The 26,694-nt window shown below is 38.0% G+C and overlaps 1 protein-coding gene across 1 annotated transcript; it reads left to right on the plus strand.

The window, feature by feature from the left end:
• The first annotated feature begins 1,625 nt into the window (after positions 1-1,625).
• LOC103126102 (zinc finger protein OZF-like) lies at positions 1,626-3,679 on the plus strand. The gene is made up of 2 exons (XM_060175766.1): positions 1,626-3,130; positions 3,445-3,679. Exons 1-2 carry the CDS (start codon positions 1,701-1,703, stop codon positions 3,677-3,679), a joined length of 1,665 nt encoding a protein of 554 aa, XP_060031749.1. The 5' UTR covers positions 1,626-1,700.
• Positions 3,680-26,694: the final 23,015 nt, after the last annotated feature.

Consider the following 26,694-nt stretch of genomic DNA (forward strand, 5'->3'; position numbering starts at 1 on the left):
GCTCTTAGAATGCTTCCTGTGGAGCTATTTTCTTTACCAAGATTCCTGGCTCAGCAAGGGTGTCATTCCTAGCCTTTTCCTTTTCCTTTTCTTTTTGAAGGGAGCTGGAGATCTATTTTAATGACAGAATACCTGACCTATTAGGGCATCAGCCCTGCCTGGGGAAGACTAGCTAGAGTTTTTTTTTTGTTTGTTTGTTTTTTATACTTCTTATAATTGGTTGTTTTTGCTTGATTTAGGAGGGGGACCAGGCTACATGAAGGCAATCTGGAGTGGCCCAAGTTACAAAAAAGGGTTTTTTGCTCTCATTTATTTTACTATTACTATTATTATATACATGTGCCCCTTTTCCCTCCTCTTCAGGTTGACCAAAATTAACTGTTGTTGCTTTTTCCATTGACAAGTGAATGAGTGTCCTATCTGTTGTGGAAGGAACTGGTTTCTCTCTTCCTCTTCCCTCCACCCTTTTTTCTCTCCTACCTAATTTAAAAAAATATATATTTCCTTTCACTGCTCTTTTTGTTTTTTCCTTATTCCTTCTTTTTTTTCTGAATTCACTGACACTCGTTTGTGAATTATTTTGTACCAGAAATCTGACTTGGAGTAGACTTTCTCTCTCTCTCTCCCTCTGTGGGTGCATAGCTCTCTTTTCTACTTTCCTTTCTTCTCTTGCTATCCTTAGAATTTATAGTGGACAGTAGATTTGCATAATTTATTCTTGCTTTGCCCATTTTCCTTTTTCTCTTTTTTTTTCTTGGACTGAAGGTGTTGTTTGGCTAACTGGTATTGGTTTAACTGCATTAATCCTTGCCTAAGTTACTACTGTTATAATTTCTGAGGTTTGTAACTGTGTTTGTGAAAAGACTTTAGTATAGTGTGGCTTGTATTCAAAATACAACAACTGAAGAATGATAGTACAGAAAAATACAAACCAAATCAATAAAAAAAAAAAGGTTAAATCAAAAGCAAATAAAATTGCTACCACAACGAATCAGGACAGGAGCCCAGAAGAAACTCCATATCAGTTAGAAGTAACCATAGATAAGAAAAGTATGAAAGCAATAATAAACCTAATAATTACAGAAATGTAGGCAACTATGGAGGAAAGGGCTATTAGAATTAGGGAAACAACAGAAGAAACTCTCAAGGACAATACTAGAAACCTCAAGGTAATTAGAAAACTAAAAGCTGAAATAGCTGAGTTAAAAGACCAATTAACAGAACAAGCTAATACTATAAGTGAACTGAAAAAGGAAGCTGAGGGAAGGGAAAGCAGACTAACAGAAGCAGAAAACAGAATTAGCCAGATAGAGAATGAGCTAGAGAAAACTAAGAAAGAGGTAAAAGAGCTTAAAAAAAAAAGATTGAGAGACACTGAAAACAAGAACAGAGACATATAGGATGATCTCAAAAGAAGTAACATTTGGATAATTGGCCTACAAGAGGAAGAAAGAGAGGAAGGGGAAGTAAACATCCTAGAGGAAATAATAGAAGAAAACTTCTGAGACCTAAACAATGGAAAGTACATTAAGAGTAAAGATGCCCGGCGCCGCCTTTGTCCGCCGCCTACGGCAGGCGCTCCTCGCCGAGGTGGATTTATGCAGGGGTCGCAAGAAAAAAAAAAGATGCTCCACGACCCCGGACTCATTCGGGGTATTATTCCTAATTACCCTTCTTGAAGAAAACAGAAAGCAGAAAGCATGATTACTGAATGTCTCACAGGTAGTCCTAAGGACACGGTAACCTTCCCCGATGTGGCTGTCAGCTTCACCCAGGAAGAGTGGAACTTACTGAACCCGTCTGAGAGAAATCTCTTCAGGGATGTGATGCTGGAAAACTATAAGAACCTGATCTCAGTAGGTTATCATAAGGTCAAACCCAGTGTTATCTCTTGGTTGGAACAAGAAGATTTGTGGACAGTGGAGAAGGAAGTCCTTCAAGAATGGGAACTGCAACTGAAAAAGAATGTCTCAGCATTTCAGCAAGATAACACCAGAAAAAAAACATCCAATAATAGGGAAATGAGAAGAAACCAGAATGAGTGGGAAGTCTATACGTGTGACAAATGTGGAAATCCCTTTAAAAATCCCTCACATCTTCATCTGCACAATCCAGTTCACACTGGGTTAAGCGCCTTCAAATGTAACAAATGCAAGAAAGCCTTCAGTTACTCGAAGCATTTGAATGGCAGTCACGTGCAGACCCACACTAGAAAGAGATACTGTCAGTCTAAGAAACATGGGAAAGCCTTTACTCAGGCTTCAGGCTTTAGTGAGCATACCAAAAGTCACACTGGAGAGAAGTCTTTCAATTGTGAGAACTTTTGGAAAACGCTTACTACATCCCCAAAAGTCACTAGAAACTTCAAGATGCGCAGTGGAGATTACCCTTTTAAATGTGACAAATGTCACAAGGGCTTTGGCACGTCCTCAAACCTCACCACGCATTATAGAACCCACACTGGAGAGAAACCTTTTGAATGTGACATATGTGGGAAGACGTTTATCACCTCTTCCAGCTTTGTGGTCCACAAGCGTATCCACACGGGAGAGAAACCCTACAAATGTAAGGAGTGCGGGAAAGGCTTCATATGTTCCATGCCCCTTAAAAACCACATGCGAACCCACAGTGGGGAGAAGCCCTACGAGTGTAAGGAATGTGGGAAAACCTTCAGCCAGACCTCCAGCCTCACCTACCACATGAAAATCCACACAGGAGAGAAGCCTTTTCAGTGTGAGTCATGTGGGAAGGCCTTTGCCACGTCTTCACTCCTTACTAAGCATTTTAGATCTCACACTGGAGAGAAGCCTTTTGAGTGTAACATCTGCGGGAAGACATTCACCACTTCTTCAAACTTCAACGTCCATAAGCGTATTCACACCGGCGAGAAGCCCTACAAGTGTAAGGAATGTGGCAAAAGCTTCATCTGTTCCGTGCACCTAGACAATCACACCCGTACCCACAGTGGGGAGAAACCCTACAAGTGTAGGGAGTGTGGGGAAATGTTCACCACCTCTTCCTACTTAATGGTCCACAAGCAGATCCACATGGGAGAGAAGCCCTACAAATGTAAGGAATGCGACAAAGGCTTCATCGACTCCGCCCACCTCAAAAACCACATCCACGTACGGTTGGAGCCCACGGCTCCCCACCTACAGGGGAGTTGCTTCACGGGTGGTGAAGCAGGTCTGCAGGTGTCTATCTTTCTCTCCCCCTCTCTCTCTGTCTTCCCCTCCTCTCTCCATTTCTCTCTGTCCTATCCAACAACAAAGCAACATCAACAATGGCAATAATAACCGCAAGGAGGCTGCAACAACTAGGGCAACAAAAAGGGAAAAAAATGGCCTCCAGGAGCGGTGGATTCATGGTGCAGGCACCGAGCCCAGCAATAACCCTGGAGGAGAAAAAAAAAATTTTTTTAAAAAGCCACATCCGTACCCACAGCGGGGAGAAGCCCTACAAATGCAAAGAGTGCAGCAAGACGTTCACCACGTCCTCCTACTTCATCGTCCACGAGCGCAACCATACTGGAGAGAAGCCCTACAAGTGTAAAGAGTGCAAGAAGAGATTCATATGCTCCAAACAACTCAACTACCACATGCAAACCCACACGGGAGAGAAGCATGTAAGGAATGTGGGAAAGCCTTCAGTCAGTCCTCCAGTCTCACCTACCACATGAAGCTCCACACAGGAGAGAAGCCCTCTCACTGCGACACATGCGGGAAGGCCTTTGCCACGTCTTCACTCCTCACCAGGCACTCCTCACCAGGCTATTGTAATTACTAAGGTTGGAGATTGCATTTGTCATAAGGTATTTAGTATAGTGTTGCTTGTACTCAAGACACAACGAAACACATAAATAAAAAAATGGGTAGATCAAAAGCAAATAAAACTGCTACGCCAATGAATGAAGACAAGAGACCAGAAGAAACTACAAATCAGCCAGAAGTAACCATAGATAAGAAAAGTATGCAAGCAATAATGAATTTATTAATTACAGAAATTAAAACAACATTGGATGAATGGAATGAAAGTATGAGGGAAACAACAGTTGAGACCCCCAAGGAAAATACTGATTATCTTGAGGCAATTAGAGAACTCAAAGCTGAAATAGCTGAACTGAAGAAAGAAGCTGAGGGAAGGGAAAGCAGACTAACAGAAGCAGAAAACAAAATTAGTTAGACAGAGGATGAGTTAGAGAAAACAAAGAAAGAGGTGAAAGAGCTTAAAAAGAGATTGAGAGAAACTGAAAACAACAGAGAAATATGGGATGATCTCAAAAGAAGTAACATTCGTATAATTGGACTGCCAGAGGAGAAAGAGAGGAAGGGGAAGCAAACATTCTAGAGGAAATAATAGAAGAAAACTTCCCAGACCTGAATAACAGAAAGGATATCAAGATTCAAGAGGCCCAGAGAGTACCAAACAGAATCAACCCAGACCTGAAGACACCAAGACACATCATAGTCACAATGAGAAGAAGTAAGGATAAAGAAAGGATCCTAATGGCTGCCAGAGAGAGAAACAAAAAGTCACATACAAGGGAAAACATAAGATTGTCTGCAGACTTCTCCACTCAAACTCTAAAAGCCAGAAAGGAGTGGCAAGATATCTATCGAGCCCTGAATGAAAAAGGGTTTCAACCAAGGATAATATATCCTGCTAGACTTTCATTCAAACTAGAAGGAGGGATCAAAACCTTCTTAGATAAACAACAGTTAAAGGAGGCAACCATCACCAAGCCAGCCCTGAAAGAGGTACTAAAAGACCTCTTATAAACAAGAACATCACTATAATACTTCCAATATATCAGAGCAAACAAATTTTTTTAGAACAATGGCACTACAATACATTAAATCCATAATATTAATACATGTCAATGGCTTAAACTCACCCATCAAAAGGCACAGGGTGGGGGGATGGATCAGAAAACATAACCGAACCATATGCTGCTTGCAAGAATCCCATCTGTCACAACAATATAAACACAGACTTAACGTGAAAGGATGTAAAACTATCATACAGGCTAACGGACCACAAAAAAAGGGCAGGAACAGCCATTCTCATCTCAGACACAATAGATTTTAAATTAAATAAAGTAATAAAAGATAGGCAAGGACATTACATAATGATTAGAAGATCAATCAGCCAAGAAGACTTAACAATTATTAATATCTATGCACCCAACGAGGGACCATCTAAATACATTAAGCATCTACTGAAAGAATTTCAAAAATACATCAATAGTAATACAATAATAGTGAGAGACTTCAATACCCCACTCTCACACTTAGACAAATCAACAAAGCAGAGAACCAATAAAGATACAAGAGCATTGAATGAAGAGATCGACAGACTAGACCTCTTGGACATTTTCAGACTCCTCCACCCCAAAAAACTGGAATACACCTTCTTTTCAAATCCACATAACACATACTCAAGGATAGACCACATGTTAGGCCACAAAGACATCATCAATAAATTCAAGAGCATCGAAATCATCCCAAGTATCTTCTCAGACCACAGTGGAGTAAAACTAACATTTAACAACAAACAGAAAATTATTAAAAGTCACAGAATTTGGAAACTAAACAACATATTCCTTAAGAACCACTGGGTCAGAGAGTCACTCAAGCAGGAAATTCAAATGTTCCTGGAAACAAATGAAAATGAAGACACAACCTATCAAAATATTTGGGACACAGCTAAAACAGTATTGAGAGGGAAACTTATAGCCATACAATTACATATGAAACAACAACAAAAAGCTCAAATGAACGACCTTACTGCACACCTAAGGACTTAGAGGAAGAAGAAAAAAGGAACCCTAAAGCAACCAGAAGGACAGAAATCACTAAAATTAGAGCAGAAATAAACAACATCGAAAATAAGAGAACCATACAAAAGATCAATGAAGCCAAATGTTGGTTCTTTGAAAGATTAAACAAAATTGACAATACCCTAGCCAGACTCACCAAACAAAAAAGAGAGAAGACGCAAATTAATAGAATTGTAAACGATAGAGGAGATATCACAACTGACACCACAGAAATCCAGAGAATCCTGCGAAACTTCTATGAAGAACTATATGCCACCAAGCTAGAGAATCTGGAAGAAATGGAACAATTCCTAGAAACTTATGCACTTCCAAAACTGAACCAAGAACTACAAAACATAAATGCACCAATCACAGACAAAGAAATTGAAACCGTTATTAAGAATCTCCCCAACAACAAAGGTCCGGGACCAGATGGCTTCACAAACGAATTCTACAAAACTTTCAGGAAACAGTTAATACCCATACTTCTTAAGCTATTCCATAAGATTGAAGAAACAGGAATACTCCCTTCCACCTTCTATGAAGCCAACATCACCCTGATACCAAAAGCTGATAGGGACAGAACAAAAAAGGAAAACTACAGACCAGTATCTCTGATGAACATAGATGCCAAAATATTAAACAAGATCTTGGCCAACTGGATACAGCAACATATCAAAAAGAATGTTCATCATGACAAAGTGGGATTCATCCCAGGAATGCAAGGCTGGTTCAACATCCGTAAGTCAATCAATGTCATTCACCACATCAATAAAAGCAAAGCCAAAAACCACAAGATTATCTCAATAGATGCAGAGAAAGCCTTTGCAAAATCCAACACCCATTCATGCTCAAAACTCTACAGAAAATGGGAATAGATGGGAAATTCCTCAAGATAGTGGAGGCTATATATAGCAAACCTACAGCCAACATCATACTCAATGGACAGAAGCTGAAAGCATTCCCCCTCAGATCGGGGACTAGACAGGGCTGTCCACTGTCACCCTTACTCTTCAACATAGTATTGGAAGTTCTTGCCATAGCAATCAGGCAAGAGAAAGAAATCAAAGGAATACATATTGGAAATGAGAAAGTCAAGCTCTCACTATTTGCAGATGATATGATAGTATACATACAAAAACCTAAAGAATCCAGCAGAAAACTACTGGAAGTTAGTATTAGGCAATATAGCAAGGTATCAGGCTACAAAATCAATGTACAAAAATCAGTGGCATTTCTTTATGCAAACACTAAATCTGAAGAAGAAGACATCCAGAAATCACTCCCATTTACTGTTTGAGCAAAATCAATCAAATACCTAGGAATAAAGTTGACCAAAGAAGTGAAAGACTTATATACTGAAAACTATGAGTCGCTACTCAAGGAAATAGAAACTGATACCAAGAAATGGAAAGATATCCCATGCTCACGGATTGGAAGAATAAATATCATCAAAATTAATATTCTCCCCAGAGCCATATACAAATTTAATGCAATACCCATCAAAGTTCCACCAAGCTTCTTTAAGAGAATAGAACAAACACTACAATCATTTATCTGGAACCTGAAAACACCTAGAATTGTCAAACCCATCTTAAGGAAAAGAAACAGAAATGGAGGCATCACACTCCCAGACCTTAAACTATATTATAAAGCCATCATCATCAAAACAGCATGGTACTGGAACAAAAATAGGCACACAGACCAGTGGAACAGAATTGAAAGCCCAGAAGTAAATCCCAACACCTATGGACATCTAATCTTTGATAAGGGGGCCCAAAGGATTAAATGGAAAAAGGAGGCTCTCTTCAATAAATGGTGCTGGGAAAACTGGGTTGTAACATGCAGAAGAATGAAATTGAACCACTTTATCTCACCAGAAACAAAAATCAACTCCAAATGGATCAAAGACCTAGATGTCAGACCAGAAACAATCAAATACTTAGAGGAAAACATTGGTAAAACACTTTCCCACCTACACCTCAAGGACGTCTTTGATGAATCAAACCCAATTGCAAGGAAGACTAAAGCAGAAACAAACCAATGGGACTACATCAAATTGAAAAGCTTCTGCACATCCAAAGAAACTATTAAACAAACAGAAAGACCCCTCACAGAATGGGAGAAGATCTTCACATGCCAGATATCAGACTGTTGTATGCTTTACATTGGGTTCTAGTTCTCCCCCGCCAAGAGAATTAGATCAGTCCAGTTAATTTCGCAGGCCCGCTTGGCCCTGCCCCTAGGAAACCCGCCAGAGTTCCAGAGTGACAGAGTTCCTGGGTTCCTGAGTTCCAGAGTAAGAGAGAGTGCTTGTGCCGCCGCAAAGAGACAGCAGAGTTCTGTTTGGTGATTAGTTTGTCTTAGTTTATGAATCGTTGTTCCTGAATAAAGAAATACAGCTTCCCTGCCCAGCCGTCTGTCTCTGGTCGTCTCTGTTACCTGCCCGTGAAGCTAACCCACACGGCAAGAGCCTAAAAATTTTAACAACTAATGGCGCCCACGTGGACCTGACCTGCGCATCTCTCAGATAAGTAAAGACAATTTCATCTCAGGTGGTTCATTTTCTAACAAAGCCTCATAACCTAGATATACACCAGTTTCTGTGAGAGAGAGCTCATGTTCACATGTATCCATAAACTACTGCAAAATATATAACTGAAAGCAGAAGTACACTAGAGTTTGCAGTGAGTACCTCCCTAACACTTCCTCTCCACTATTCCAAGCTGGGGATCCATGATTGCTCAACAAATTGTTTGGCTTCGTATGTTAACTCTCTTTTCAATCACCAGGTTCCAGATGCCACCAGGATGCTGGCCAGGCTTCCCTGGATTGAAGACCCCACCAATGTGTCCTGGAGCTCAGCTTCCCCAGAGACACACCCTACTAGGGAAAGAGAGAGGCAGACTGGGAGTATGGACCGACCAGTCAATGCCCATGTTCAGCGGGGAAGCAATTACAGAAGCCAAACCTTCTACCTTCTGCAACCCTCAATGACCCTGGGTCCATGCTCCCAGAGGGCTAGAGAATGGGAAAGCTATCATGGGAGGGGGTGGGTTATGGAGATTGGGTGGTGGGAATTGTGTGGAGTTGTACCCCTCCTACCTTATGGTTTTGTTCATTAATCCTTTCTTAAGTAAAAAATTTAAAAAAAAAAAAAAAAGAAAGAATAGGGATACGTGGCGCAAAGAGCAAGGGCATAAGGATCCTGGTTTTAGACAAGAAAAATAAAAAAATTAAAAATTAAAAAAATAATAATAAAGAAGTCAGGAAAAAAGAAATAATGGGGGCATCTACATTTAACAGCATGTTTGATAAAAAAAATAGACAAAGATCACTAGAAGTTTTTAGCCTGAGTAATTAAAAGAAGAGTGATATAACTAAGACAGGGCACACAAAAAGGAAATAGGTTTAATAAATTTTGAGATTTACCATCTTGAGGGAATCAATCAATGGTACATTCATTTGTCCTAAAAATGATTGTATGTGTTTGTTTCAACAGTATCTAACATTAAATGACAGGGAGAAGAGGACTTCTTACATCTGGATTTCATTATTACATCATAAGATATACCATTTTTCAAATATTAAAAATCACCATTAACTTGAGAAACAATTAGCAAATTGAATATGTTTTAGGTTCTTATCTTCTTTTATACCAACAACCAGTCATAGAGATTTTTATAATTGTGTTGTTTTGATGAATGCTCCATTCAGGCTGTGTTATTTCTGAGAAATAGCCAAACATCTTTTTCCTGCTATGAATGTTTATCTTAAAATATATCCAGTAATAGCTGAATGAGCTGTTAAACAAGTAGATAAATGAAATACCCAAAATAACCAAGGAAATACTAAGCTTAGTACTCATATAAATTAGTAGTTTAAACTATTTCTATTATCCCATTGCTTCTGGATTAAGGCAGATTACATGTTCCCTAGAACAGTTAAATGCAGAATATTATTGTTTGGCACTATCCAGGATAGAAACATTTATTGTATTTTTTCTAATGTCAAGCCCTATACCAGAACTTTCACGTATTCTATCATTTCATTGTAACAGCTCTAAATACAAATGATATTAACCTCCATTTTTAAAAATATATAAAGTAGTTAAAGCCAAGAAGTTAAACATTTTACCCTCGCTCAGTAAAGAAGGAATTGTTAACAAGACTTTAGACCCAGATGTGTATTCTTCTTCAGGCCTTAATTTTTCCAAAGTTAATCTTTCTTAAGTTATCATAGTAGCAGTGACTGCTAAGATGCCTTTCTGGCCACCGTCTAGATCTTCCAAGGCTACACTGGCTACACATTCCCATTACCATATTTTCCCAAACTACCAATTAATGTAAATAATCTGGAGTACTACAACTGCCCAGACAGTGGCCAAATTCCACAAGCCAAGACTCACATTTCAGTTTCACACTTGCTAAGTGCATGAACCTGCAAAATTGACTTAAGCCTCAAGCCTTTCACCAATGAAATAGGAATAAGATTATTATATGGCTCAAAAGATAGTTGAAATAATGATATGGTGTATATAAATCTGTATTCTATGATTTTCAGGGCTATAACATCTTCATCTGATAAACGTATATTGCAAAATGAGTACATGGAGATTATAATTAACACTATTGCATTATATAATAAGATTTGCAGAAATTAGACACCAAATGTCTCATCAAAAGAAAAAATAAATAATAATTATGTGATGAAATGCTAGTATTAGCTAAAGCTGTAATATACAAATTTATAAAATCAACACATTATACCCCTTAAACTTACATAATATTATACATCAATAAAGTCAGGAGGAAAGTAAACACAGACATGAAAATATATGCAGATAAAAATTAAAGGCACTGCTTCCCTTGAATTATCTGAGTCAGAAGCTTCAGCAAGTGAAGTTTATTATGGCAAATATGACCTTGAAGTCCCAGTAGTTAAATAGTTCCTGGAAAGGTCAAAGTCCAGGCAGTCTCCTAACAAGTAAGCTTTCTTCCTCTGCAGGAGAAAAGATTGTCCCCCTTTTTCCTAATGACTGAAAGTCAAGTTCAGAATGTAAATGACCTCTCAAGCAACAAAACCATAACAGGACAGTATGCAGTCCCTTGCTATTGTTAATTCTGGTACTGCCATGAAAAATTCCCAAGCCCTGACTTATTAAAATGCCAAATAACCAATTTTTTAAATTAAGATACAACTGATATGTAACACTGTGTAAGTTTGATGATTGCAATGTGTTGATTTGATACATGTGTATATGATGATTTGATTACTACCACAGTATCAGTTAACCTCTTTGTTACTTACTGTTCCTTTTTTATGAGAACATCTAACATCTAGTTTTTTAGGGGCTTGTAGAATATAAAATAGTAACATGGACCATAGTCACTATACTGAGGATTAGATATCCAGAACTGATTCATGTTCTTTTTTTTTTTTTTCTGATTCATGTTCTTACCGTAAAATTACAGCCTTGGACCAATTTCACCATGACCCCTGGTAACTGCCATGCTACTTTCTGAGAGTTTAATTTCTTTATTTTCTTTCTTTTTTTTTTAACTTGATCCATCTCAGCCAATTTCCAATCTGTCATCTCCAGGTCTTGGAAGCCTGTGACTTGTTTTTATCTCTAAAGCAATGATTGCATTTGGATTTGAATGCATTTGACTTATACCCATATGAATTTCCACATGCAAATGAAAACAAAACACCCAAATAAGCATACTTCATAAAACCATGCTTCAAAAGCTGTGTTAGTCAATCAGTTTGAGTACTCGTGGATGATGGTAATAATAACGTTTAAAAGTTTCTTTACATTGTTCATATTTATTAAAGCAAAGCCTGAGTCACAGGTGAAAATACAAATTAGACTGTAGTAACCACAGTAAAAAGAGATGCATATAAACACCAACAGACCTATTCATTTGTGATGCAAAAATCCATTATCAAGAGCAAATCTCAAACAGCCTTGAGGATGCTGCATAATTCACCAAGCCCAACTGTTCTTAGGAAGTGATGGTTAAATACTGAAAATCTGATTGGAAGATGAGGGTGGCTTCCTGCTCTTTCCTATAATTGCCTTGTCTGATTTTTCATGTGAACAATGTATCACTGGAATTTTTTACTATGATAGAGTGCACCTTCCTGAGAGCTCTGCCCTATAGGCTAGGACTCCAAACACTACAGGAATTATCTAATGGAGGACTTCATATATCTCCTTGGCACTTGTCATTTCTTCTCTTCTTGTCAAGCCCCAGGGTGTTGTGCAGAACTGAGCCCTCCCAGCCACCCAGTCCATCCCCCTCCACAATACAGCCTCTTGAACATTATAGCAGCCTAATGACTTGAAGAGACAGAGCCAGCACAAGCTTCTTATTACAATCACATTCCATTTCCTTCAAACAAACCCTGCTCAGAACAAAAGCATAACCTCTGGGCACAGCCTTTGTTGTGGAAGTTTAATCATAACATTTTGGTGGGACCCAAAATATTATGATGACTGCTTTCAAGCAATTTGTGATATACATGCTTCGCAGATGATGTAACTACATATTGCTGCTGTGCTTTTTTGCTCCATCACTTCATAAGGCGTCATTTACTATGACAGTACACTCTACAAATGCAAACAGATGTATTTCCCACGACCTTAACTCTGACAGATAGACTTGTTTTATGTATTTTCTAGTTAGTATTTTTGAGATATTCAAAATAAAGTCTCCTATAGTTTCTAAATATTTCTTTTTTAGTACTTTCAATCATTTTAGTTATTTCAAGAATGTGGTAACATTAATGAGATTAGGTCGAGAAAAAATATGGAGGCTCTAACTTTTAGAAGTCTTGGTTTCCTTAAATCTAGCTTTCTCTTAATTAACTAAAATGAAAGTTTCCTGGAGTATAAAATGTTAACCAAAAATCCCAATGAATAACATCTAAAATAAAGTGACATAAATCTGGTGGGAAAGTTTAGCAAAGATAATTCATAATCCTCTTGTGAAAAAATGGTAACCAAACTTTGTGAGAACTATGAGGGCTATGGAGGTGAGCACAAAACTTTGGTTCTGAGTATGGTAATATAGATACCATGTACTCCAGTGAAACTATACTCCTTAAATCTTATAATTTTGCAAACCACTGTTAAACCACTAATAATAATAAACTTTTAGGGGAGCAGGCAGTAACACACAAACATTAATATGCACGAAGACCTGGGCTCAAGCCCCTGGTTCCCACCTACAAAGAGGAAGTTTCACAAATGGTGAAGTAGTGCTGCATGTGTCTCCCTTTCTCCCTCTCAACTTCCCCTTCCTGCTTATATTCTCTCTGTCTTTATCAACAAAAGAGGAGATAAAAAGGAAAAGAAATGGCCACCAAAAGTAGTGAATTCTTGCTGTAGGCATACAGCAATAACCCTGACAGCAATAAAAAAAAATTTAAAGAGTTGATAAATGAAATTTCATAAAACCAATCTACCTCACTTGAAGGAATCATGCTAAGTGAGGTAAACCAGAGGACAAATACTGAATTATAGAACTTGCATGTAGCAGGTCCAATGTTCAGTCTTTAGCACCACCCAATAGCCAGAGCTGACTGGGTAGAGATAAGAAGTCAGATATACATTATACTGACTCACTGCATAAGTGAACACATACATTACTTCTGAGGCTCCCAGTCACCAGATATATGGAACACATATGGATGACTTTACAATGCATGCAGTTTAATTTGACATAGAGAAGCAAGCCCAATTTATTAATTTCCCTTCAATATTTAAAATTATTTTTGTCACATAGACCCAAGACTTTTGTGCACACTTAGCAAATACATAGTCCAAATGTGCTCTCACCAATCAGAAACATCATAGTAAAAAAGACAAAGTACTGGCTCTTAGTAAGAAAGATTCCTTAACTTTCTTAACTCACTTTGTGTCTTAGGGAGATGATGCAATTTTTTTAAATTTCTTTATTAGGGGATTAATGGATTACAGTCAACAGTAAAATACAATAGTTGGTATATGCATAACATTTCCCAGTTTTCCACATAACAATTCAACCCCTACTAGGTCCTCCTCTGTCATCATGTTCCAGGACCTGAATCCCCACCACCACCACTCCTACCTCAGACTGATTCTTTTACTTAGGTGCAATACATCAATTCCAGTCCAAGTTCTACCAATGTTTTCCCTTATAATATTGTTTTTCAACTTCTGCCTATGAATGATATCATCCCATATTCATCCTTTTGTTTCTGACTTATTTCACTTAACATGATTTCTTCAACCTCCATCCAAGATGAGGTGAAGAAGGTGAATTCACCCTTTTTAATAGCTGTGTAGTATTCCATTGTGTATATATACCACAACTCAATCAGCCACTCTTCTGTTGTTGAACACCTGGGTTGCTTCCAAGTTTTTGCTATTACAAATTGTGCCACTATGAACAGAGATGTACACAAATCTCTTTGATGAGTATGTTCAATTCCTTAGAATATATCCCCGGAGAGGAATTGCAAGTCATAGGGTAAGTCTACTTCTAGCCTTCTGAAAGTTCTACACATTGATCACCACAGTGGTTGGACAAATTAATATCCCCAACAGCAGTGAAGGAGGGTTACTTTGTCCCCACAACCTCTACAGCATTTGTTGCTTCTCCTTTTTCTGATGTATGAAATTCTCACAGGAGTGAAGTGGTATTTCATTGTTGTCTTTATTTGCATTTCTCTGACAATCAGTCACTTGGATCATTTTTTTCATAAGTTTGTTGGCCTTTTGGATTTCTTCTGTGTTGAATATTCTGTTCATATACATTCCCCATTTTTGGATAGGGTCATTTTTTTTCTTGTTGCTAAGTTGGTGAGCTCTTTATATATTTTGGTTATTAGCCTCTTATCTGATGCATAGCATTTAAGATCTTTTCCCATTCTGTAAGGGATCTCTTTGTTTGAGGGGGGGTATATTTTGCTGTACAGAAGCTTTTTAATTTGGCTTATTTTTGTTTTAGTCTTCTTTTTAATTGGATTTGTATCATTAAAGATGCCTTTAAAATGTTTATGGAAAAGAGTTCTGCCAATATTTTCCTCTAAGTATTTGATAATTTCTGGCCTAACATCTAAGTCCTTGATCCATTTGGAATTTACTTTTGTTTGATGAAATATACTGGTTCAGTTTCATTCTTCTACATGTTTCAACTCAATTTTTCCAACATTATTTGTTGAAAAGACTCTCCTTTCCCTATTTAATAGTCTGGGCACCTTTGTCAAAGATTAGATATCTGTCTATTAGGAAATCTCAGAACTTCCTGAATAGAGCCCCAGCTGATGGGGTGCCCAATAGTGACTAAAGAGTCATCATTAAAGTATGCCAGTCTCACACCAAGAAGAAGCTCAAATGAATGACCTTACTGCACACCTCAAGGTTTTAGAGGAAGAGGAACAAAGGAACCCTAAAGCATCCAGAAGGACAGAAATCACTAAAGTTAGAGCAGAAATAAACAACATCGAAAATAAAAGAACCATACAAAAGATCAATGAAGCCAAATGTTGGTTCTTTGAAAGATTAAACAAAATTGACAACCCCCTAGCCAGACTCACCAAAAAAAAAAGAGAGAAGACTCAAATTAATAGAATTGTAAACAAAGGAGGAGAAATCACAACTGACACCACAGAAATCCAGAGAATCCTGCAAAACTTCTATAAAGAACTATACTGCACCAAGCTAGAAAATCTGAAAGAAATGGAACAATTCCTAGAAGCATATGCCCTTAAAAAACTGAACCAAGAAGAACTACAAAATCTAAATGCACCAATCACAAAGAAATTGAAACCATTATTAAGAACCTCCCCAACAACAAAAGTCCTGGACGAGATGGCTTCACAAATAAATTCTACAAAACTTTCAGGAAACAGTTAGTGCCCATACTTCTTAAGCTTTTCCATAAGATTGAAGAAACAGGAATACTCCCTTCCACCTTCTATGAAGCCAACATCACCCTGATACCAAAAGCTGATAGGGACACAACAAAAAAGGAAAACTACAGACCAATATCTCTGATGAACATAGATGCCAAAATATTAAACAAGATCTTGGCCAACCGGATACAGCAACATATCAAAAAGATTGTTCATCATGACCAAGTGGGATTCATCCCAGGAATGCAAGGCTGGTTCAACATCCGTAAGTCAATCAATGTCATTCACCACATCAATAAAAGCAAAGCCAAAAACCACAAGATTATCTCAATAGATGCAGAGAAAGCCTTTGACAAAATCCAACACCCATTCATGCTCAAAACTCTACAAAAAATGGGAATAGATGGGAAATTGCTCAAGATAGTGGAGGCTATATATAGCAAACCTACAGCCAACATCATACTCAATGGACAGAAGCTGAAAGCATTCCCCCTCAGATCAGGGAATAGATAAGGCTGTCCACTGTCAACATTACTCTGCAACATAGTATTAGAAGTTCTTGCCATAGCAATCAGGCAAGAGAAAGGAATCAAAGGAATACAGAATGGAAGGGAAGAAGTCAAGCTCTCACTATTTGCAGATGATATGATAGTATACATACAAAAACCTAAAGAATCCAGCAGAAAACTACTGGAAGTTAGTATTAGGCAATATAGCAAGGTATCAGGCTACAAAATCAATGTACAAAAATCAGTGGCATTTCTTCATGCAAACACTAAAACTGAAGAAGAAGACATCCAGAAATCACTCCCATTTACTGTTTCAGCAAAATTAATCAGATACCTAGGAATAAAATTGACCAAAGAAGTGAAAGACTTATATACTGAAAACTATGAGTCGCTACTCAAGGAAATAGAAACTGATACCAAGAAATGGAAAGATATCCCATGCTCATAGATTGGAAGAATAAATATCATCAAAATTAATATTCTCCCCAGAGCCATATACAAATTTAATGCAATACCCATCAAAGTTCCACCAAGCTTCTTTAAGAGAATAGAACAAACACTACAATCATTTATCTGGAACCTGAAAACACCTAGAATTGTCAAACCCATCTTAAGGAAAAGAAACAGAAATGGAGGCATCACACTCCCAGACCTTAAACTATATTATAAAGCCATCATCATCAAAACAGCATGGTACTGGAAAAAAATAGGCACACAGATCAGTGGAACAGAATTGAAAGCCCAGAAACAAGTCCCCACACCTATGGACATCTAATCTTTGATAAGGGGGCCCAAAGGATTAAATGGAAAAAGGAGGCTCTCTTCAATAAATGGTGCTGGGAAAACTGGGTTGTAACATGCAGAAGAATGAAATTGAACCACTTTATCTCACCAGAAACAAAAATCAACTCCAAATGGATCAAAGACCTAGATGTCAGACCAGAAACAATCAAATACTTAGAGGAAAACATTGGTAAAACACTTTCCCACCTACACCTCAAGGACGTCTTTGATGAATCAAACCCAATTGCAAGGAAGACTAAAGCAGAAACAAACCAATAGGACTACATCAAATTGAAAAACTTCTGCACATCCAAAGAAACTATTAAAGAAACAAAGAGATCCCTCACTTTGAATGGAAGAAGATCGTCCCATGCCATACATCAGACAAGAACTAATCACCAAAATATATAAAGAACTCAGCAAACTTAGCACCAAAAAAGCATATGACCCCATCCAAAAATGGGCAGAGGATATGAACAAAACATTCACTACAGAGGAGATCCAAAAGGCTAAAAACATATGAAAAACTGCTCTAGGTCACTGATTGTCAGAGAAATGCAAATTGAGACAACACTAAGATACCATCTCACTCCTGTAAGAATGGCATACATCAAAAAGGACAGCAGCAACAAATGCTGGAGAGGTTGTGGGGACAGAGGAACCCTTTTACATTGCTGGTGGGAATGTAAATTGGTACAGCCTCTGTGGAGAGCAGTCTGGAAAACTCTCAGAAGGCTAGACATGGACCTTCCATATGACCCAGTAATTCCTCTCCTGGTGTTATACCCCAAGGACTCCATAACACCCAACCAAAAAGAGGTGTGTACTCCTATGTTCATAGCAGCACAATTCATAATAGCTAAAACCTGGAAGCAACCCAGGTGCCCAGCAACAGATAAGTGGCTGAGAAAGCTGTGGTATATATACACAATGGAATACTATGCAGCTATCAAAAACAATGAACCCACCTTCTCTGACCCATCGTGGATGGAGCTAGAAAGAATTATGTTAAGTGAGCTAAGTCAGAAAGATAAAGATGAGTATGGGATGATCCCACTCATCAACAGAAGTTGAGTAAGAAGATCTGAAAGGGAAACTAAAAGCAGGACCTGATCAAATTGTAAGTAGGGCACCAAAGTAAAAACCCTGTGGTGAGGGGTAGACATGCAGCTTCCTGGGCCAGTGGGGGGTGGGAGTGGGTGGGAGGGATGGGTCACAGTCTTTTGGTGGTGGGAATGGTGTTCATGTACACTCCTAGTAAAATGTAATCATATACATCACTAGTTAATTAATACGAGAGGGGGAAAATTAATTGTATGTCTCGAAGTTTTTCAAAACACAAACTGAATCTTTTCAATATATAGGCTGTGTAATTGATATGCAGACTCTCTCAAAAGCCTAGACCAATTAGATCAGAAGCAACCAATAGCACAGCTATATACAAGATACTGGATACTATACAGCAAACCCTAATAAAAGGACTTTTCAAAGTTAACCCAATTACCAATTAATGTGATGATGACATTAACTATCGATTGTCTTTTTGAACCCTAAGACAGCAGGAACCTCACATCCCCACTATAGAGCCTCTACTTCCCCCAGTCCTGGAACCCTTGGATAGGGCCCACTTTCCCGTATGCCTCACCCAATCTATATCAAATAATATTGCATCTGCCAATCACAACCTAACCAACACAACGATTGGCACCTCAACATGCTTCACTTCAGACTGTGTCCAGAGACTTCATGTGTGGAATGACAACCCTTCAGCTTCATTACTCGGGTGAGACCTTTCCTTTCATGGTATACTCTAATTCCATCTCAGGTGGTTTACTTTTTAACAAAGTCCCAAAACCTAGATATACACCAGTTTCTGTGAGAGAGAGCATATGTTCACACGTATCCGTAAACTACTGCAAAATATATACCTGAAAGCAGAAGTACACTAGAGTTTGCAGTAAGTACCCCCTAACACTTCCTCTCCACTATTCCAAGCTTTGGGTCCATGATTGGTCAACAATTTGTTTGGCTTCATATGTTAACTCTCTTTTCAGTCACCAGGTTCCAGATGTCATCAGGATGCTGGCCAGGCTTCCCTAGATGAAAACCCCACCAATTTGTCCTGAAGCTCAGCTTCCCCAGAAACCCACCCTACTAGGGAAAAAGAGAGGCAGACTGGGAGTATGGACCAACCAGTCAACGCCCATGTTCAGCAGGGAAGCAATTACAGAAGCCAGACCTTCCACCTTCTGCAACCCACAATGACCCTGGGTCCATGCTCCCAGAGGGATAGAGAATGGGAAAGCTATCAGGGGAGGGGGTGGGATATGGAGACTGGGTGGTGGGAATTAGGTGGAGTTGTACCCCTCCTATCCTATGGTTTTGTTAATTAATCCTTTCTTAAATAAAAAATAAAATAAAATAAATTTTTTAAATTATGCCAGTCTCTTGCCCTTATTCAGCTTTTGCAGTCCTTGATTTCCTAAGGTTAGCTTTGTAGTGAGTGAGAGAACTGTAATAGGAAGTAGGTGAGGAGGATACCTAGGTCTAATTAGATACTATTTCATTATGAACTTTATACTGACTCACTGCAGACTATTGTGTATTTTTGCTTTCAGGTATATATTTTGCCCTAATTTATGGATACATGTGGACATATGCTCTGTCTCATGGGACTTGGTCTATATCTAGGTTTTGGGACTTTGATAGGAAGGGGACCATCCGGAATGGAATTAGAGAATACTTTGAAAGGAAAGGTCTCACCAGATTAATGAGGATGAAGGGTTGACATTCCACACCTGATGTCTCTGGACACAGTCTGAAGTGAAACATGCTGAGGTGGTACTCGTTGCATTGATTAGGTTGGGATCAACAGATGCAATATCATTTGGTATGAATTGAGAGAAGCATGCAGGAAAGTGAGCCCCACCCTAGAGGTTCCAGGGCTAGGGGAAATATAGGCTCTATAGAGGAAGTAGGAGGTTCCTGCTGTCTTAGGGTAAAGAAGACAGTAAGTAGTTATTGCTATAATCACATTATTTGGCAACTGCGTTAACTTTGAAAAATCCCTTTGTTGGGATTTGCTGTATCATACACAACATCACCATAATTTATGTCCTCAAATAAATCCCTCTTTCCATTGTTACCAGACATCTCTTATCAGGAACTATAAAATAGAGCCCTTTGTGGGGCCCCCGTAGGATATTGTCCTCAGCTTGGATCAACAATGATAGAGAATGTTCCATCCTCCAAAGGGAGGATGGACAACATATTCTATGCTACACCTGAGGAAGATGGGTCAATACTGGGGAAGCTTGGAATGTTCCTACCCATGATCACAGAATATGAGTTCAGATAGACAGGGATGCTGAGGTCACATAGGTTCCTAAGCTGAATATGTGACCCAGCTTAGATCAAATTGATGGGATTTACAGTCAACAATACTTATACCCCTTTCCCATATTAGGGAGTTACTCTCTTCCCTGATCAGCTTTCCGTTCCTTTTCCAGCCATGACATCATCTCCCCAGACAATAATTTGTATTCACCTGCAGATCAGATTTCAGGCTCAGGGTAAAAAATAAAATAAAATAAAAATAACTAGTATTGCCACAGGCCCTTGGAATATAACTAAAATATGCCTACAAGCTATCTACAAAATGGAGGACCCCCCAACTCTTCATCTGCACTCTTCCAGCCTTTAGACTGATGTTTGGCTTTATATGTTAACTCTCTTTTCAGCCACCAGGTTCCAGCTACTGGCATGATGCCAACCAGTCTTCCCTGGACTGACAACCTCATCAATGTGTCCTGGAGCTCTGATTCCCCAGAACCCCACTCCATTAGCAAAATATAGAGGTAGGCTGGGAGTATGGATTGACCTGTCAATACCGATGTTCAGCAGGGAAGCAATTACAGAAGCCAGACCTTCCAACTTCTGCATCCCACAATGAACTTGGGTCCATACTCCCAGAGGGATAAAGAATAGGAGAGCTATTAGAGGAGGGGATGGGATATGGAGTTCTGGTGGTGGCAATTGTGTGGAATCATACCTCTTTTATCCTATCATTTTTTCAGTGTTTCCTTTTTACAAATAAATTAAAATAAAAAAATAAATGAAGACTCTCAGTCTATAAAGATACCAGCCACTGAAGTGATACTAGCTTTAAAACTTTATCTGCATTTTTCCCTCTGAATTCCTGGATAGTGTAGTAGTAGTAAACAGATTTTTGTAAGTGTCCTTCCCTGGAATGGTATCCCATCCTACACTTCAATTTCAAACATTGATCTCAGTTTGAATCCCTACTTACTTAGACCCTATCACATCATGTGAGTTAGACTCCTAGCTGCTTCTGACTGTGTAAGGTTCCAGAGTCTCGCAGATACTCACTTCCAGACCCATTTATTGTTTTGTATTTCTTTCTTGTTTGTATTTCTAAAGTTCATTTTATCCTTTTTTTGCTCTGCTTTTACTTTTTTTTTTTACTGTTTAATTATTTTTATTTTTACTCTTCAGAATATTGTTGTCCTATCAATTCTCTCATTTTTTCTGTAGTTTCTATTATTAAAGAAGGTTAAAGAATAGCTTAAAGGTTGAAACTTTGTTTCAAATTAGAACTATAATATCTCTCATTGTCCAATGTAAAATCATTTCCTCTATTTAAAATTGACTTTTCTTGAAAAATAAAATCAGCAAGATAATGGAAAAATAATCATTCAGTAGTAGATATTTCTTTACTATTCCTATATGAAAAAGATGGTATATAACTTAAATGTTATTCAATTATGACATTTCTAATGGAATTAGAGCTGTAGTCCAAACAAAAATTTAACTTTGTTTAAGGTTAAAATGAAGAGACTGAATGGTTAGTTCCAAATATCTCTCAAATACCACTCTTCTCAGCTAAGCTTTTTGACATCACTGAATATCAGACAGTCTAAGATTGAGCTCTTTAGAGGAAATGGACACATTACATTGATTGAAAGAAATCCATATGTTTTAGGCATATGTTTAGATTGTCAGGTGGCAAAGCTGACATTCTGTTATGAAAATTAGGGGCCTGACTTGTCTTCTCACCCCAGCAGAAGACCTTCTCACCCCTCAAACTGAGGCACATCAGTGCCTATGAATAAGATAGACTCTTTATTTAAAAAAAGAACTTTAATTCTTCTCAAAGCCTTGGAAGAAAATTCACTTATGGTCTATGCTAGTACAGGACATATTCTCTAGGACCCAGATGAAATACACTGACAAGAGAATATTGCAGAGAGTGTGCCAAAAGGAAAAGACATATGCAGTCCTGATTGTTCTCTTTATTCCATGCTGAATGTATATTCAATAAGGAATTTCCACATGTCCATCTTATATTCAGCTCTGAGCATAGTAATATGATGAACAAATGGTTTCTGTCCTTGAAGGATTAATAAAGAATAAGACTGGAGATAAAAGAAGACAGGAAATACCAAGTCATTATAAGATATAAAAAGACCAAATGTGTAAAAGATTGTGGAAGAGATAGGGTTTTTAAAATATATTTAAGACAAGACTCTTGATCAACTGTACAGTAAGGGTATAGAAAGAAGTTGTAAATCCAAGGTGACTCTACCATCTTTTGCTTCTGTGATGAGCAGGGAACTTACTACCATCTTGAAAGGGGGTTGGTAACCCAACATTCTATCACAAAGGAAGATGACAAGTTAGTAGAGGATGTTGTGTGCTGACATAAAATGGGGAGTCACTGTATGCCTGTGACAGCAGCAGTTTTGTAAATCAACATCCCCCACAATGAATGATTAAAATAAAAATCGAAAGAAAGTAAATCCCTGGAAGAGAAGAAGAAGGGACAGCAAGTTGAAGGGTTTTAGCTTGCAAGTGTTTCCAGTATTCCAGTGAGGAGTGGAAATAAAGTAAATTTCAGGGCAGGAACCATAAATTTGGAAGTCACCAGTGCATATGGGTCAAGAATATACACAGAAAGAACTTCAAAGACAAGGACAGGAGAGGGTTAGCAATCTCATTCCATCATGTCTTCATTCAATTGAGATAAGTAAATAAAAATCATTTGTGTTTTGCATTTTTTTAAAACCAGAAAATCACTGAACACCCATATATCTCTCTTTACTTTTATTTTGAACTTGACTCAGCATATTTCTTTTTTTTTTTTTACTAGTGATTTAAAATTGATTAAAAATAATGTAAGATAACAGGGACATACTGTCATACAATTCCCACCACCAGGGTTCCATGTCCCATCCCTTCCACTGGCAACTCTTCTATTATTTATCCCTCTGGGAGTATGGGGCATGCCCTCTCCCTACCCCACCACGAGAGGATCAAAGTTTGGTACCATTTGGTTTAATAAAAGTTAGAAGATAATGCGCTGATGTTTTCTAGGGAAAAATCTAAATAGTGGGCAGAGCTAGATGAAGAAATTGTAAACTAGCCCCCAGTGACTTTCATGATCTGGTCTCTGCTATTCTTTATCTTCTTTTCACACTTATGTCTACTTGTTTTCCTTGTATCGGTCTCAATGACCTGCTTTTGATTCTTGGAGGACATCATTCTCCTTGCTCGAGACCTTTCAAGTCTTATTCCTTCTGCTTGGGACACTTCCTTAATAACACCCCTCCTTCTGCCAATTACACTCTTAGACATCCTATAGACTAGAAGGTGTTGGTTCAGGTCATGGGATAGTAAGAAAGCTTTTTATTTTTTTTTTCTTGTCTTAGATTAAATTTTTGTAGCTGTGTGGGCTATTTTCTCTTCTCTGAAAAATAATTTACTTATTAGGAAAACAGTGAAAAATATCAACTGTACACAATCCAAAAAGTGGTCAGGGAATTAGATGACATGGCAGTAAGGGAGTGCTTTGAATAGTGCAAGGCGCTATGTTGGGAAACCTCTATGAAGCCCTTTCTATTGCTCAGCCCAGAGTTCCCTCCCAGCCTGTTCCTCACATTCTCTCTCTTTCTCATTATAGTAAGCACCAGAGATTACACTTGCTTTTCTTTCCTGTGATTACTGCCACCACCTACTCATTCCCATGGAATTATCTTGCTCTGAGATTGGTTGCTTTTCCTACCCACGATCATATTTGATGACCCAAAGCACACAAGATGTTTGACTGCTAATTACCTCCATGGACACAAAAATAGCAAACTTACTGTTTTAGTCTCAGAGCTCTGGAATTATTTTATATGTCTCTCATCTTTTCATACTCACTAAACCACCCTTGAACCTCTGTCCCTGAAAGTTCTTTCAAAGATAAAAGTTAAGCAAAACATCCCCCACCTTTAGACCTTAATGTTAGGAAAAAATTCCCAGCAGGCCTTCCTCCATGATGTACCTGACTTCCCCCACAGAGAATGTAATGCAAGAAGAATGGCTGACTCCTTGTCTTAGGACAATTTGCAACTTGGAAACCTCCAGTCTGGGTGATTCCATGATGCCTACAAACATGTGGGAGTGGTCTGAAGGGAGAGAACAAATATAGTGCCACTCCCCAGGCCAAAATGCACATAAATATTGCTCAATGAGTATAACCCTCTTGCCATCCACTCCTAACCTGAACTCAGAGTTCCACATAACCCATCTCTTAGGCAGTTATCATCAAAAATTGTCATGATAGAAAAAAAATAGCAAATTTCACTATGGCAGAACCAACCAGAGACCTTAATAGTGAGGCTCACAGTTGATAAAACTCAATCATGAGCCAAACTTTATTGCTATATTTGTGGTGGCTCATTCTTAAGTAAGATTAGAATATAAAGAATCAACAGACATTTGAAGAAGACTTTTGAGTGTAAGGCAAACATAGAAAATCATTTTTTTAAAATTTGCAATGATAAGGGGGAAAAAACTACAGGAAACTATGATTAGTGTCCTCACAGAGGTAAATTTTGTTCTATAAAATAAGAACAAGATTTTCTTTTTCTAGAAATGATAAGAAAATATTCAAAAAACATAAAAATCTTTTAAAAATTAAAACTAAAAGATAAATTTTCAATAAAAGATTAGGTAATAAAGCTGATGTAATTTCTCTAAAAATAGAGCAAAAAGTTAGGAAAAAACTGGTAAGTGGAGGACAGCAGTATAAAAACAAAAAGATCCACCTCCAAATAATAGAATTTTAGAAATGAGAAAGAAAAACCATAGTTCTTTTCAAGTAAAAAATATACTCAAAGTATCTTTTAATCCTGTTACTAAAGATAATGTTTTACACTGTAATGTTCTAGTGAATGTCAAATATAATTAATAAAAACAGGTTCATATTAAGGCACATTGAATGATGTTAGATAATAAATGTGCCCTTGTTTTGATTTGACTTTTGTATTACCTGGGTTTTCTATTTTTTGTGGGCAAACTTGCCTGATTATATACAGATGCAATTTCCTTCAGAATACAGTAGGGGATTTGACATGTAATCTAGAAAGTCATCATGAATTGAAGCAATGCTCTTATTCACAAGAACTTATTACTTGCTTTCTCTTCTGACCCCTTTAATCATCAGTTCCTCTGTTTGTTCATACTGTCTGCTACTTTTATTTTAAAAATATAACTTATTTGTTTATCCATTTGTAGGATAGAGACAGAAAGGAAACAATAGAGAAGGGAGAGATAGAAAAGTAGACAGAGATACCTGTAGTATTGTTTCACCAACTCGCGAAGTTTCCCTCTTCAGGTGAGGAATGAGACCTTCAACTTGAGGACTTACTTATGGTAATATGTATACCCAACTGAGTGCACCACCACCAGCCTCTCTGTTACTTTTTTTTAAATTTCTTTATTGGGGGATTAATGTTTTACATCAGACAGTAAATACAATAGTTTGTACATAACATTTCTCAGTTTTCCACATAATAATACAACCCCCACTAGGTCCTCTGTCATCCTTTTTGAACCTATAGTCTCCCATCGCCACCCACCCTAGAGTCTTTTTTTATGTTTTTTCTTTATTTCTTTATTGGAGGATTAATGTTTGACATTTAACAGTAAATACAATAGTTTGTACATGCATAACATTTCTCAATTTCCACATAACAATACAACCCCTACTAGGTCCTCTGTCATCATTTTGGACCTGTACTCTCTCCCCCACCCACCCCAGAGACTTTTACTTTGGTACAGCTCAGGTTCTACTTGTATTTTTTCTTCTAATATTGTTTTTAAACTTCTGCATGAGAGTGAGATCATCCCATATTCATCCTTATGTTTCTGACTTATTTCACTTAATGTGATTTCTTCAACCTCCATCCAAGATGGGCTGAAAATAGTGAAGTCACCATTTTTAATAGCTGAGTAGTATTCCATTGTGTATATATACCACAACTTACTCAGCCACTCATCTGTTTTTGGACACCTATATTGCTTCCAGGTTTTTACTATTACAAATTGTGCTGCCAAGAACATAGGTATACACTAAAATTTTGGATGGGTGTGTTGTGTTTCTTCGGATATATTCCCCAGGAGAGGAATTGCATGATCATAGGGTAGGTCCATTTCTAGCTTTCTGAGAGTTCTCCATACTGCTCTCCATAGGGATTGGACCAATTGACATTCCCACCAGCAGTGCAGAAGGGTCCCGGTATGTCAGGCATTAAGCCAGCTCCCCCTGCTCAACCCTGCATTTCTGATGCTATGGCCTAGTTACATAATCATTGTTTTGCCTGAAAGATCCCC

This window comes from Erinaceus europaeus, chromosome 17, assembly GCF_950295315.1.
Source record: "Erinaceus europaeus chromosome 17, mEriEur2.1, whole genome shotgun sequence".
In the NCBI taxonomy this organism is placed as follows: Eukaryota; Metazoa; Chordata; class Mammalia; order Eulipotyphla; family Erinaceidae; genus Erinaceus; species Erinaceus europaeus.

Coding starts and splice junctions, on each gene's coding strand:
- LOC103126102 (XM_060175766.1), top strand. CDS start 1,701: ATGATTACTGAATGTCTCACAGGTAGTCCTAAGGACACGGTAACCTTC. Junction 3,131..3,444: donor AAAAACCACATCCACGTACG/GTTGGAGCCCAC, acceptor CCGTACCCACAG/CGGGGAGAAGCCCTACAAAT.